Source organism: Drosophila subobscura, chromosome O, assembly GCF_008121235.1.
Source record: "Drosophila subobscura isolate 14011-0131.10 chromosome O, UCBerk_Dsub_1.0, whole genome shotgun sequence".
Classification (NCBI taxonomy): Eukaryota; Metazoa; Arthropoda; class Insecta; order Diptera; family Drosophilidae; genus Drosophila; species Drosophila subobscura.
In genome coordinates this window covers 10,479,491-10,495,472 of record NC_048533.1, presented here as the reverse complement: position 1 = coordinate 10,495,472, position 15,982 = coordinate 10,479,491, and the positions used below count along the sequence as shown (strand labels likewise).

At 44.1% G+C, this 15,982-nt stretch overlaps 1 protein-coding gene across 1 annotated transcript; it reads left to right on the top strand.

The window, feature by feature from the left end:
- Nucleotides 1-1,177: 1,177 nt before the first annotated feature.
- On the top strand, nucleotides 1,178-4,004 carry LOC117898335. Its single transcript, XM_034807659.1, has 2 exons — nucleotides 1,178-1,313; nucleotides 2,645-4,004. Exon 2 carries the CDS (start codon nucleotides 2,711-2,713, stop codon nucleotides 3,854-3,856), a length of 1,146 nt encoding a protein of 381 aa, XP_034663550.1. The 5' UTR covers nucleotides 1,178-1,313; nucleotides 2,645-2,710; the 3' UTR covers nucleotides 3,857-4,004.
- Nucleotides 4,005-15,982: the final 11,978 nt, after the last annotated feature.

Genomic DNA, 15,982 nt, shown 5'->3' with positions numbered 1-15,982 from the left:
AGCAGTGTTCCAGTCCCAGTCGCAGCTCCAGAGCCAGACCCCAGCCCCTCCTCAGTAGCAGCCCCAGCTCCAGTCCCTAGCTCGTTCCCCGTCGCTATCCCAGCTCAGGGCTTGACTGAAGATGCCCAAACATGTGGCTGAAATTTTTCAAGCAATCAATTTGGGCTTTCACGAAAAGAAAAGAAGAGAAAGGACAGGAACTGGGAAAAAACAAATATATACATAAAATATATTTAAGTAAGGGCTGGACCCGGTCTCGGACCGCTCAAGTATTTTGACTTTAAGCTGAAGCTGCCTGGACCCTTATTGGACTTACGTGCAGCATGACAAACGATAGCTGCATGAGCAGCAGCAGGTTCAGGTTCGTCCAGGCAAGGGTTCGAGTGGAATGCTGCCCAACCCTTCCATCAAATGTCAAAGTTTAGACTGTAACAGTCACTTGAAATATATTGAGATTTATTATGGGCAGAGCCCGTGCCACGTAACCATCATTAATTATGATCGGCAGGCAGACTCTTTCTTGGGACGATTTGATTTGCTTTTCCGCATTCGCATGTTGCAAGCAAAGCAAATTTATGCAGCAAGTTGTGCGAGGCCTGCAAGTCAGCTGGCATTTCAATTTCACTTGCTTGCAGTTTTTCATGAACTTCTTTCCGCAAGCCCCCAAAGTCGGTGTGGAAAATAGTGTACCCAAAAAATACGTGTTGGCCAATGGCCAACTAGCTGTAGGTGGGCGTGTGCTGGCAGGCCCCTACCCATCCCGCTCCAATGTTTGCAGTGGCTTACAAAATCAACAACTTACACTTTCTTTTGCCGGGTAGTGGCAGCCTCCTGCAGCCACCTTCTGCAAGCACCACCAGGCCAGTTCCTCTTGCAACCGCCTCCAAGTCAGTTGTTTTGACACTTTTGTGCCAAGCGAAAGTTTGGCCATGGCCAGAAGTAGGCGCTCCCATTAAAGGTGGTTCCTAAAAGGGAAATCTCCATATGAGAAGCTTCGAATAGCGGCCTAATTTTCATTTTAAAGCTAAAGAAGTTTGAGTAACTAGACCTTCGACTCCTGATTGAACATAGTTTGCTTTATTTTATGACAATTCATTTTTGTATATTTAGATTTTATTGCACTACTGGCCTCGTTCCAAACTTCAGATAAAAAGTATTACTCAAACAAAATTACAGATTTTACAGCATTATTTTCAAAAAAAATTTTATAAATTCAAAGTGAATATTTGTTAAATATTATTATTAATACCTTTTGGTAGTGTAGCATTTGCGGCTCAAAAAACTGCATATTCTTTGGGAGCTTCCTGCATTATGTGAGTATTGCTGTGAACAATGTAAATACACAATTAAATACATCCCTGGGACATCGGTTGAGTCAATAGTTCTGGTAGGGATATAGACTTTGCTTCAGGAAATTGAGTTGGGTGCTTCTTTTTCACATAGAGTATTCATTTAAATTCTCCCTCTCTCCTGTCTCTGAGCGAAATCTCATTACAGAACCGCCCCCTCACAATTGCAAATGATTTGCCCATATCTGGGTTATTTGTATTGGTGCCTGATTAAAGAGACGTAAAACTTTCTGCACTCACCTACCTTACAACCCGCACCCGTCTATGAGAGCCGCTCTCCTTTTTTGGGCACAAATTCGTGAGTTTTTTTTGGTTGCTTTTTATCTGGTTGTTGATGTTATTTGCGAGGCCACCACGCCAACAGCCAACAGCCAACATCTACGCCGGGGTTAACCCAGTTCCCAACAGTTCGCAGTTCCCATTTCCTTGGCAAAATTTTATAATCAGCATTCTCGAAATAAGGCAAAAACTTTGCTATGTAAATTAAATGCCGAAGCCGAAGCAACTTTTTGCTGACATTTTTTCGTCTGCCTTTAGGTCCACGTTGTTCGTATTTCTTGTGCAAAAAAATATACCTATATATATGTAAGTAGAAATTACATAAGTGTGTATGTATATATATATTTATATACACTGGTACATTTTTTTATTGTCGCCCGGCAGTAGCAAATAAATGTGGTTTAAACATGACAAGTCGCCGTGGGCTGCCAGCTCGTTATCACCAAATATTTTTGCACACGAAATGAGTGAATAAATAAGCCGGTAGACCAGGATACCGCAGACCCGGAGTCAGTGCCGGAGTCGGAGTCAGAGCCGGACTGAAGTCGAAAAAGGTGGAGGCGTTCGGTTCGGCTTTCCTTTTTTTTTTTGTGGCTGCCGTTGGCCGTTTATGGTCGTCACTTTTTGGCCGCTTGTTTGACAAATAAAACGTGAAATGTCAGTCGCTGGAGAGGCAAAAAAAGAGTAACCAATAAAAGCTTAATTAACTGTTTATGGCCATGGCATGTTAACGTGCCAGAAATTCGTCCTCAGTCATTAATCTCAAGTGGTCAGGGTGGCGAGGCTCACAGGAAACCCAGGAGAATCTGCCCAAAGAGTTCGCTGATCGATGAGTTAATAGTTCCCATAATTCTTCCCACCTTCTGACAACTTTATTAGGTTTCTTCTATACCGATTCGTAGTATAGTTCCATTATCATCTCTCTGAGATTTTTCACTCACAGGACAAAAACTGTAGGACAACAAATAAACGTAAAATTTGTACAATTTTCTCATATCCTCTGCATATGTTTACAGCACACAGCACTCAATACACCATATACTCACCCCATATCATACCCCCCACTGCTCAAGTGCAGGACAATGTCGGACCTTGGGACGATCGATAGCGATGGTTTCGACATGGAGCCAAAGTTCGAGGGAAGCATGTCGATGAGTGTGAGTCAGACAACGCTTAAAAATGGTCCCAAGGAGGGTTCTGGAGAGTCCCAAGAGTTTGCCGAAGCTTCGACGGTCCTGCCACAGGAATCCGCGCTGAAAGACGAACAGGCAGAGGAACCTGAGGAGCTAACATCCTTTGGAGATCCAGAGCGCGAGGCCTCGGGCATGTCGCTCCTTGAGTGGGCCACAGAGGATGCGCGCGAGTCTGATGAGGATGTGGCCAATATGAACATGTCCTGCTCGTCCTTCTCCTCTTGCGTCTCGTACGAGGCCATGCGACAGATGATCCTGCAGCGGGAGCCGCACACTTCCACCATGAGTCTGGACAGTGGCTGTCATCAAATGTCGCTGATCCATTCCAGCCATCAAATGATGCGTCAGCGTGACTGCCGCGAATTGGGCGGCAAGGATACGTCGCAGGAGCCCCTGCAGCGTAAGCAACCCTCGGTGCTGGTCGTCATGGAGCCCAAGCCAAACTTCACGGACCACAGCAGCATGGACATTAGCCTCAAGGGGGACATAAGCATGGAGGAGGTGTACCACAAATTTGTGGCATGGTTCAAGCGACCCGAAATCGATGCAGCGTTCAAGGTGTTCAACGAGGTGGACCAAGATGCCGATGGGTACATTGCACTCACCGATCTGAAGCGCGGTCTGGAGAAGCTCTCAGTGCCGCAGACCCACTGGGAGGCGAAGCGTATCATGGGTCAGGTGGCGGGACAACACAGCGACCTGCTGCACTTCAGTCACTTCCTGCTGATCTACGCATCGCTGCTGAATCGCCTGCAGCTGGACAAATATCCCACGAGGGATGCGGAAACCGATCGCTACAGCCAGATGGGCGCCGTGGATGTCTCCAAGGTGGGCGTCAATGGCGCCCGACATTACTTTGAGGCAAAAATCACACTCGAGGGGGAGCGACTCAAGCCGCTGTCACTGATGTGTACGCAGCCAGTGGCAAGGCCCTCCAGCATCTCCTCCCCTGTGGCCAAGAGTCGCGACAGGTTCGATGCCACATCTTCGGTTTTCAAGAAGTTTGAGTGCGAAAACATTGAAAAGAAAGATTGAATTTTAGTCTCGTTTTGGTCTACTTTTTTGGCAAATTTGTTTCCCCATTTAAAATTGCAAATGTTGAAATACTAACACTGACCTTGAGCGGCCCACCACAAGCCGCCACAAATCATGGAACAATAAAACAAGCAACAGAATGGGAGCAGCGGCCTAAAGTGACCAATCAAATGGTAATTGCCGGGTTTTTGCTACAACCAAGAAGCAACTTCAAAAGCGCCCTGCCAACTGCCCACTGCCCCTACCCTTTGCACGCTTTTTTCTTACCATTTCAAGGGGTGCAACGACTTGTGACGGGCAGCGAAATGTGCGCCATACACGCCAAGTGGCGGTCTGGCAGGTCGCTACCGGAAGTAGCCCCCAGCTCAGAGCCCTGGGGGGGTCATAGAAATATTTTCGTGCAAATAATTTGCGCGATTAACTACGGCAAGTATTTTTGATATGTGCCGGCATCATACGCGGCGATCATTTGCACAGGATATCAAAAAGTTGGGCCAGAAAGCTGCTGGCACGCCATATAATTATGTTGCCATTAGCCCCAGCGGCCTCTGCTAATATTTATAACAGATTTACCCCCCGTACACCCCAACCCCCTGAAAACGAGCGCACGCCATATACAAATTATAATGAAAACGGCGGACAACGCTGCGTATACGCAATATCCAGGCAAGAGAGAGAGAGAGAGAGAGAGAGAGAGAGAGAGAGAGAGAGCGACTTGTGTAATAAAAATCCAACGAAAGTCATGCGAAAATAATGAGCATAAGCGTGAGCGGAAGTGAAAGGCATGGGAGAGGGAAGGCGAGGAGGAGAAGAGGGTACTTCTAGGGGTGGAGGGCGTTTACAGGGATTGGTTAGCAGCCAGGGAATGGCGGGGGCAGGGGCAGGGAAATAGTTTTCAAATTAAAATAAATGCCGCAGCTGAAACAACTTTTATGTGCCCACAGCAGCAGCACTGGCAACAGCATGGAGGAGGAGATTGCAGGAAGAGGAGGAGGGGCGAACGAGGACCACTCTCAGCTAACCAAAATGCCATGAAAGTAAATTCAGTAGAAAATTAATTATGAACGACGACGACGATGGCTGCGATGGCGATGGCAGCGATGCCTGCGACGCTGACAACGCAAAGGGAAAACCAATGCACCGTTTAGTGTAAGGGGGGAAAGCAACAGCAGAGGGGCAGCAGCAACTGGGATTGTGTAGTTGTAGCAGCAGGGGTGTTGTAGTAGTAGTAGCATGACCAGCCCATACCTTTTAATGGCATTTGCCATCAATTTCGCTCAATTGCGCGCACAATCGCATCTAATCACGTTGGAACGACACACCCAAAAAAAATGAAGCCAACAACAACAACAGCAATAGGAAAGCTGCATGCCTCCGGGGTGTGGTGTAGGCAAGATGATGACCCTTAGTGCCATGGAATAATAAGTGGAATAAGTGCGGGAGAAGTTTCTCATAAAAATATAGTAATGAAAAATTATAGGGACTTGCAGTGAGGCTTCTTATGGGACCAATGTTTGTTGTCCAAATTTTTGTCGTGACATTTGAACTAATTGTTGGCCTAGTCTGGCATACCCTTGCCACTTCATCGCGCTACAACAATGAAGGGGGAACGACGGACAAGTTTTTGGATGCCCCGACTAAATGTTTATGGTTATTGCTTTATGGCAGCCTGTCCCCCTCCACCCCACAGTACATGTACATTCATGTGATGTGTGTACGGAAGAGAGTCCCTCTTCTTGCAGCTTTACGAGTGTGTGTGTGTGTGTGTGTGTGTAAGGGCATGTGTGCTTGTGGCGAAGTGGGGTAAAGGGTCACGTGTCAGATGTCATTGACATGGTTTGCCTTTGCCTTTAAGCGCCAGCAAACAAACCAAGAAAGGGACAGACATACACGCAGAACACACACAGAGACACACACACTAACACAGCCGAGAACGCAGCAGCACGAACTATGCGCCAAAAAGTATGCCACGGGTTTTCGCCTCATTTGCGCTCAACTTTTTTCAGCGCTCAAGCAGCGGCTCCAGCAGGGCCCACCGACAGCCCGCTCCCATCCTATTCTCTGCCGCCTGCCTCTTGCCAATTGCAATTAGTAGAGGTAATGATTTTTGGCAGGATACAGCAACAGCTCCCCCTCACCATCACCCTCCTCACCACTTATAATTGACAGCAGCAGTAGCAGCAGCTGAGATACACAAATCATTTCTCTGGAGATAGGCAGCGTGCGGCATGCCTCGAGATGGCAAAATGGAATAAATAGACACATGTCAAAGCTGTCGACATGCCTTAAATTCAATGTCACTCCGGGGGGCAGGATGCCAGTGATGCCAGGATGTCCCAGCGTTCCTGTGTCCCTCTGTTCTGTGTGCAACCCAAGTCACTGCCAGAAACAGAGACTTTTGCATAGAGACACTGTCGAAATGGGCAATCGTTGACCGACCAATGTTAAGTTTAGAATACGAGAAGGCCCAAGGGCCACTCACTGCCTCCTCGTACCCTTTCCCCTTTTCATTTACTTGTCTGCTCTGCTGCTGTTTCCCTCAGGTCCTACAGACATTTTCCATATCGCATATCCCATTCCCGCATGTGCGTGAGTTATGAAAACCGAAAACTACTTGGAAAATTCAACCCATTTACAGAATAGGGACAGCCCTAAGTGCCAGGTCAAATAGAAATCGAAATTTATAGCCAGCCACGTGCACAGCTAATTAGAAATTGATCAATTTTTGAGTGGGAATTTCAGCATTTGCTGGCAATTAAATTTGACTTTCAAATGAGGATGAGCCTTGGCTTTTCCAAAGACAAGTTAAACCCCTGCAAATGTGCATTATCGGATAAAGTGGCCAGCAATTGTGGCCCAAGCTTTGATGGTATAAATGTTACAGTTTTCACCAAGACAAGTGCCTTCATTCCCACTCTGAGTCTACTCTCAGTATACATCATTTTCACTACAGATTGGTCACATTCATGAGCATCTGCAAACACCTAAAAAACGAGCAAACAAAAGTACCAAAAAACTATTGAAAATAAACAAAATGCATTTGTTTTTGTGGCTGTGGCAAAAGATTGAGCTGCCAGCAGCGAGCATTTTTACCAAAAGAATGTTGAATGAAATTGAGTTTTTGGTTTCGGGTTTTCGGTTTTAGGAGTTGCTACAGCAATGCTTTTGAGGCTGAAATGGAAAATGTTGTATGCTAAATAACAACAGAAGAGCAACAGCAACAGCAGCAGCAGCAACTCCATCAAAAGAGATAGAAAAATCCAGTCCGTAGATATTCTAGTTCAAATATGCCAAAAATTGGTTGCCAAACCCTAGACCCTGGACGGTGTAAGCTTGAAGGAAAATGTGTTTAATTTTCTATTGATTATTACAAGTAATGGCCGCGGTAGTTGGCCCTAAACAGAGCCTGGGTAAATTGTAAAAAATTGCTCACTGCGGGGCTGGTGATTCTCAATTGGTTCCGCCCGTCGAAGTGGCACTAAAAATCAATCGTTTGCCACTTTCATTTGCTAGATTTTTGCTGTGTAAAGTTTGAACCACCCGGCCACTGCCACTTGGCCTCGCCCACGACTTCACCGCCCTTCTGCCCGTATATTTGCCTAGTTGATGTTTTTCTTAACTTTATGCAAGAGTATTTTTGTTGGCGAGAGCAAAAACCGAGCTAAGGCAGAGCCAGCCGGCAGCAGAAACCAGCTTTTCGATTCAATTTCCGTGCTCACAATGCGCTTGTTTCTATTTTGCATAGCCAGGAAGGAGCAGCAGGAGTAGGAGCAGCAGCCAGGAGGGAGCGGAGCTTGGCTTTGCTTTTTCTTGGCTTGGGTTGGCCTTTGGGTAGAGTATTGAAAACATTCACAGATTGTGGCATAGGCGTAACTTAGTTTCTTGTTCGCTCCGCTCGCTGGAAAAGTTTCTGTTTTTGCGCTGCTTTTTTCCTTTTTTGTTGCTTTATTTTTTTGAGCTAAGTAATTCGCGAATAGTGCAAGATTTATGCGCTCAACAAATGCAAAAAACTTTGGTTTGCTGTCGGTATTTGCCATTGCAGTTGATATGTGTCAGTGGGTGGAGATTAAGTAGAGTTTGGCTTGGGTACTACTTGCCAGAGTTACGATCGCTGTTCAAAGTTGCGTAAATTGATTTGTGGATAGCCGGAGGTTACAGCGCAGCAAGGTACATCAATTAGTTGTAAATTAGCTACCAATTAGGTAAAGAAATAATTATCATAAATCTCAAAAATGTATTCATCATAGAAATGACTCACTTTAATGTATTTACAAAAATTGCAATTAACACAAAATATTTTCTATATTTATCCAACATTTGTATTGCTCAGAAAATGGGCTTTCTTCGAAATTCTCTGCTCTAACCCACCCATTAAAGGGTATTTCTGTAGTCAGCTTATGCAAGAACCCGAGCCATCTTTCACTTAGACCCACATCCGTGGATTCGCCTCTTCCTCTGCTGCTGTTGCTGCTCTTCCACAAGAAAACAAAAACTTCCGGCTGCATATCAATAACGAAATAAACTTGTTACATACCGAACCAAAGAGGAAACTCTCAGCCAGGAAGCGAGAGGGCGAGAGTGAGGGAGAGTGGAGGGCAGAAACTTGCCAAGAGATTGAACTGTGCATCGTTTAGCCAAACTTTAACCCCTCGCAAAACCCCAAACATTTATTTATGCAGGGCAAACATTTGATGGAGCAGCAGTGCAAGGCGTTGATAAAGGATCAATCAAGGTTGCACGAAACTTCAATGAAATTAAGTGTAAAATTATCAAAAAGTTAGCAGCAGCAACAGAGCTACCAAATTTCATGATAAAAGAGTCAAAAAAGGAAGCCATAGATAGGAAAGGATGGAGAGAGCTAGGGAGGGAGATGGAGAGGAAGAGAGAGAGCGAGAGAGTAGCGTGAGGCATGTTGAAAAATCTATGCAACATTCATTTTTCTTTTGTCATCCTCCACGTCTCGGTTTGATGTTGAAAAATTGAAAAAACGAAAGTCAATGTTGGGGCTAGCAGCAGCACACAGTAGAAAAAGGCGTCATGGAAATGAGGAAAATTGCTGGGGACAGAGAAAAAAGAATGGAAAATCTTTGCTTGACGCGCTTAACCCTTTGGCTGCCAAGTCAAAGTTTTTTTTTCTCTTTTCTTGTGCCGCTGTGGATGATACTGAAAGGCAACTTTCATAATGATAATAATTTGGTGCATGATTTATGAATGAACAAGTTTTATGGCCACGAAACGAAGCGAGCCATGGGCCATAGCCATGGCTATAGGAACCATAAACCTTAGACAAACGGTAATTTTTTCAGCTAAAAATGGGCACAGGACAAGGCAGGAGAAGGAGGTTACAGCACCCGAAAGCACCTTATTTCACTTTAATATTTATTTCAACTGTCGGACCGCTTTGGAGCCTAGTAAATTTGCATCTTTCAGCGTTGAGCGTTCAAATTTTGCAGAGAGAAAGCAGGATGAAAGGATGAGCAGGAGCAGGTGCAGAGTGTGGGTGTGTAGGGTGGGGGGTATAGGGTGCCGGGTGTTCGGTGTTTGGGTTTTGGTTTGGGTGACGGTGTGCCACCCCTTTTGAAAATCATTTTGGTGTGAAATTGTGTCCGCACAAGAGCGAGAGCGAAAGCAAGGAGTGTGCTGCACGTGAGCTCATTGAAAATGCGCGCTAGTAAAAGTTTTCCCAGACTAAAACCAACCGACAGAACAGAGGCCAAACAGAGGCACAGGCAGAGAATTTAATGCTGCCTCGTACTCGTTCTCAGCTCCAATTCGAGTCCGGTCCGGCTCCGATGCTCTGTTGGCCGTTAAAATGAGGCCCCAAATGTATGCTAGACTTTCTCCGTTTTCCGTTTTTTCCCCCCAGTTTTTTCGTTCTGTATTTTTTAGTTCGTTCCGCCACAACAGGCCATAAGTTCCGTTCGGGTCTCGCGTTTTATGGCCCCTGGGCAGCTGATAATATGAAATTAATGCCTAGTACACGCTCCAGCACAGGCCTGAGCCCGAAAGCCTAGAGAACGCAGCAGACTTATGAAGATTTACGTGGCATGCAATCGATGGGCCCAGTTGTGTGGCATGTTGCATGCTTTGCAATTAGGCGGGCAACACCAGATTCACCCGAAATTATGCACCGACAAGAAGGTCATTTAGAAGCACTCCTGTGCCAGTGTGTGTGTATCATAAATGGATTGCAGCATTCGTGTGTGCGGAATTTTTCTCTTTACAAGCGTTGCGCTTTGATGAGGCGACGAGTGTTGGCCCTTTCACCCAAAAATCGCACGCAAATCATGGAAAATCCAAAATGGAAACCAATGGATCGTGTTCCCAATTACCAGATCTCTGGGCAAAGTTTGAGGTTGGAAATCAGTTGTCTGGCTGGTTGTAGAAATTGTCAGGCATTAATCCGCTTCTTGGCTTCGACCCATTCTAATTCACGTAGGAGATTCTGGCACAGAAATTGCACTTGGGAACGCATTGAAACTCCATTTTCGTTTGCTTATTATTCGTAATGTTACGTGGCTGGAACACACACCCACACACAGTCAGACCCACCCACACACAAACACACATAAGCGCTTGAGTACGGCAGGCACGCTGGCTCTGGGTTGTGGGTAAATTTTCAAATAAATTCCCCAAATGTGACAAGGACATTTGCATAGAAATACTAATACCAAAGGCAGGCACACACAAACACGGAAAGAAAGAGCCTCTGAGCAGGGGGACGGTGTGTGGGGTGTGGGGTGTGGTGGTGGCTGCTCAGGTGGGTTACCGTTACGGACACCAGAGTGACGAGTTCTCGGCAAATGTTTGTTGCAGTTTATTTGCGCATGTAATTGAGGTCGTAAGCAACAAGCTACCCAGGCAGGGAGAGGGACATAGAGACAGTTAGGCAGACGGCACATGAGGAGCGGGATAGGAAAGGACAGGCAGGAGAGAGCAGGAGAGGAGACAACAGAAAACAGGAGTGAACCATTGTCTATGTGGCAGAAGTGCCATCCAAACGGGGTTCCCTAAGTATGTTCCCTTGTTATCCCCAGTCAAACATGCACCCCATGCCAGATCAGGGCAGCACTACTCAATCGATGGGAGTTGCATCCCCAATCACCAATTGAAATGAATTCCCATCAATTGCTGTTTGACATGCAATTAATTCACTTCACTCTCCCCATGAATGTGCTATAATGTCAGTTTAATATCAAACAATTGTGGCAAAACTTAATTGACAAAACAAATACACATTTCGCATAGCACGAGGGGCATTTGCCAACTTTCAGCCAGTGTAACCGCAACTAGGCTAGGGAAATTAATCAATTTGCATGCAAATGATTAAGGGGAAAACCCAACACAATTGCAAAAAATAGGCTATGGAATATTAGACAGCATGGGGCAGTATTATGGGTCAGTGACCAGGAAGATAAGCCAGATCATGATAATTTTCGATTTCTTACAGCTTTCCTTACAGCTTACACCTTCCGCCTATCCTGTATTATTTTTATTATTAAATTTTTTCAATGCAATAAAAACTTTCCAAACATACCAAACATATTTTTTTAGTATACATTTTCCTTCCGCAAATAAGTAGAAAACTTTTGCAACCATTTATGAACATATTCATTAGTTCTCCCACTGCTTGTCATTTCAATTGAATATTGCAACGAAAATTAAATCGAGCCAAGGGCTTGTGTTATTTTTGTTGCTGCTGCTGTCTGCCATTTAATTAAACAGCGGAAATTAACAATTTAATTAATTTATAGCATATGACAAAAACCATTTGCCGTGTAATTATAAAAAATTGTAGAAAAACGAACAAACTGCATGCTAAGCGAAAGCTTTAGGCTGTGCATAAATGCATGCAGAAATTGTAGTATTTATGTGGCCATCAGTTATGTTGTGTCAAATGTAATGTGATGAAGGTAAAGCTGCAAAAAAAGAGACCAGCGCGAAGGATTAACATTCCCAGACATCCACTAATTGTGGCCAAAGCTAAGTCCAAGTGTCTGGCATAAGATAGGGATCTACACCCACTCGTGGCTTACAGAAATTGTTGTGGAGGGTTCTCCTCGTTGAACCCACAGACTGTTGCTAATCACTTGACAACACGCGAGCTTAGCGAGTACTACAAGGACTTGGGGCGGGGACGAGCGACAAGCGGTTCGAAGAGGGGGAAGTGAATGCCCCCAAGCAGCATGAACCAATAAAACAGTCACACCCATAATTTAATATGCATTCCAAAATACTCAATCGAAATGGTGGAACCCATGCCATATGTGAGAAATTCATTTGTTTTAATGAAAAGTAAATTTTGAATTTACATACTCGCACAGGCGACACGTAAACAGGCCGCAAGGCAAAGACAAACAGCAGACCGGCGGATCGGCAGGGAAGTATGTAACTGCAGGGATAATTCTCGTACAAATACTCGTACTGTAAATATAAGTCTAGCCAAAAATAAAGTCTATGTGGAAATATTTATTGTTGCAAAGTTTAATGCCTGCAATCGCGTCATTGTTTATAATTTAGATTTTCATTTTTATGAAATAAAACCAATTTGGTCTTTGGAAATTCTTTTAAATTTGTTTAAGCAAGAAAATATTTAAAAATTTTCTAATTTGTGTTAAGTAAAACAAAAATGACGGTTAATTCTTTAAATTTCTATAAAGCAATAAAACATCAAAGGAACATTTTTTAAATATTCATTAAATACTAAAAGATTCACGGACAAGGCTTTATATTCAACATTCCATTTTCTGTCCTCGGAGATGCTTTTTTCTCTACTCTGACATCGAAAAACCCTCTGCACAATTGCATATATTTATGTTTGAAATTCTCACCTTAATTCTAGGGCTTTATAGGCACCTCTAGCAATGTCCTTTCCCCTCCCCACCTCTAACCAACAAATGCATTTGTGAATAGCGTGAATTTCTCTAAAATTTATGTTCTACTTTTGTGGTGCAAAGCGCACCTTGAAACTCAACAGGAAAGCGGCACCCATAAGCCGAGTTTAATTAAGGCGCAGCTGGTGGCACTATTAGGCCAAAGCCACACACACAAACACTTTCGGCACTCACACTGTGTCACAACAAATGTCGATGTCAACGCTGGCGTTGATTTATTTAATGCGCGCGCTGTTGAAGTCGCGCCAAAGTCGCGCTGAAGTCGCTCTGAAGCCGCGCGCTAAAACCGCCTGATAATCAAATGTCATTCCTGGCATGCCACACAGAAGCAGCTTAGGAGCAGCAGAAACAGCAGCAGCGTGGCAGCCAACACACGACAAGTGCTTAATTTATTTTGCATTAAAACCTCATTTATCTTTTCTTATCGCAACAACATTGAAGATTTACTCAGCCAGCCACACCCATCAGGCCAGGCAAGAAAATAATGCCGCAACTCAAGTGTCGCCCCTACATTTGAGGGTGCTTGTGTGTGTGTCTATGTGATTGTTTGTTGCGCCGCACGACACGCCCCTAATTTATGTGCCTTCAGCTGCAAGCAAGAGTCGAGTCTATGGTCAACGCCTTCTTTGCCACAAAATATTTTTTCCAAGCGTGTTGCGGGCTCTCTTTTTGTGCGACTTTTGTGTCTCGGACACAGTTGCAAGTTTGCTGTTAAATGTTGTTGCCGTGTCATCGCCCTATGTGTCCTGCTCTCCCTTTGTGTCGGGCGTGTTTGTGGCCTTTATTAATTGCAACGCCTCAACAAAAATTGTTTGCCATTTTCGTTGCATGTTTGCCCGTAGACAAAAATGTTTTTTCTCTCACACAGCTATCAAAAAGGCAAAAAGAAAATAACAAAAAAGGAATATGGACAACGCCTGCGGTTGGGGCTTTAAATTGTTGCCAATTTTTATTTTATTTTTGTGTCTAGGCCCTGTCGCTTTCGGCCATTATTGAATTAGGCTTTGTGGTTCACCCAGAAAAAGGCACAAAAAAGGGGACAGGAAGAACGGCAACAGAAGAGGGAAATAAGCAAACGGAAAAAGTGAATAAAACTGATTAAATGTGGCTGGATGAGGAAAAGGCAGAACCCTGCCTAAAACTTTCGACAAATTCCATCAAAAGTTAAGACTTAAAATTTGACTCGAATTGATGCGGGCACGGGGTAAATTGGGGGCATGAAATATGTATTAAGGTGCTACTCAAAGGCGTCTATAATTTGCAGAACTTATATCCAAATTTGTTGGCAAATTGAGCTGAAGTTTGCATATTAATCGAGTTAAGCGAGTGCCATAGAAAATAGGCATGACAACGCGGAAGTAGGTTATAAATTAAGCTCTTCCATGACAGACAGCCATACATATACATCTGTACATGTGGGTTGGGTCTTGCCACTTGCTATCTCTAGACAAAATACCACAACGAATTCAAAACAGGAGAGCAGAACGTTAAAATCTAATTCTTATACCATTTAAACCGTGTTATATCACTTATTAAAAGTTACTTTTAAACAATAAACATAAACCCCCACACGTACATATGTATGAGTTTTCTATGTACATTTTGCTGCATCAAAAGTCTATGAAATAAATGAATTATTTAAGCATGATTGAGAGGCAACCAACAGTCACAGATTGTTCTAGTATTTGCAGCAGGAAATATCCTTATGGCTGCCTTATATACGTCGAAGCGGACTCGTAAAAGCAAATAAGGAAATGTTCTCGAAATGTATACAGTCGTGAGTTAATTACGTTTGCGACCTGCTTCCGCAATTAATTTTAAGACTGAGAATTCATTTTCTGTGATTTGTAGAGGTAGAGGAGTTATTCTTTATGGCCATAACCCCGCAGCCATACCTGTTTACGGCTCGTACGATGGCTGGGAACAAAGTTTTGCGAGCTTAGTGGGTCAATGTAATAATTTGCACAACAGCAAAAATCGAGCAACAAACCAAACGATAACAGGGATACGTGCAACATGGCAAAAGAAAGTAGAAGTGCGCAGAAGGGTGGCAAGGCCCCTCCCCTCCTCGTAGCTCTGTTGTGCTGTTTTAGTGTTTCATCGTTTGCTAAACGGAAATCGATGGAAACTCTTTTTTGCTTGAACTCTCGGGCACGTTGCCGCGTTTATCGCAATGGCCAAAGTGGAGAAAATGTTCTCAGATTATCGTTATGCGAATCGCTCGTTTTCCCCTCACAGCAAAGTGACAACGAGTGAGCGATGAAACAGCAAAAGAGTTATCCAAGGCAGCTTTAAGATTTATTCTCTAAGAAAGTTCGCTCCAACTACGCTCTTTATTATTAATTTATATTTTTGAAATCAACTTAAAAATGCTTTGAGCCTTTTTTGGACTTAAGTAATTAAATGCCATTTATGTGCCAAAGGATACACTTTGTGTGCCTTTTTCCTTGACTAATTTTTTAAGTAGCTAAAAGATCATCAAATTAAATTTTTGTAGAAATCAAAGCGAAAATAATCCGCGGAAGGGCATAGGCATAAGGAATGTATGCATGTTTGTACATGTGTGTGGTTCTCTGTGCTCGTTGGGGCTTATGTTAGTTTTATGCATTAGCATTTAGCCGGGCAACAAACTGCATTGCTGAGCGCGTCCACAGCCTTGACCATTGTTGTGGGATGTCGGCTGCTGTTTGTTCCCAGGGATGAGGGCTGCCTGTAAGGCTGGCAACTGCCTTTCGAAGCCATAACACGCATAATTACATGCCGAGCAACAGTTTAGATGCCAGCCATTAAAAATTAACTGCCAGCGCGCAGTAAAAAGCAAACTTGAACGCGTGGAGAGGAGAGCGGCGAAGGCGAAGGAGAATCGGTTGGGTGGTGGCACTGCGAACATAAATGAAAACTAATTTCGAGTTTTTTCAATCTGGGTTAAAAGGGTCTCTCACTGGTTCTACCGATGCTGTGGCTGTGTGGCTGCCACTACCATTGCCGCTGCTGCAGCTGCCGCTCGCAATTTTTAATCAGAAGGCAAAAAACCCTTTGAGCAGCGGAGCAGCGGAGGAGCGGAGCCAAAGGAGCAGCCATTCAGCGAGTTTTACTGATGTTCGGTTTTCCGCTTTCCGTTTTCCTTCCTTTTTTCCCCCCATTGAAAACTGCTAGCTGATGTTTTTACAAATCATTTGCAATTCATTTGCCAGGCACTTATAAAACGTTTAAAAGTGAGTTTTTAATTACG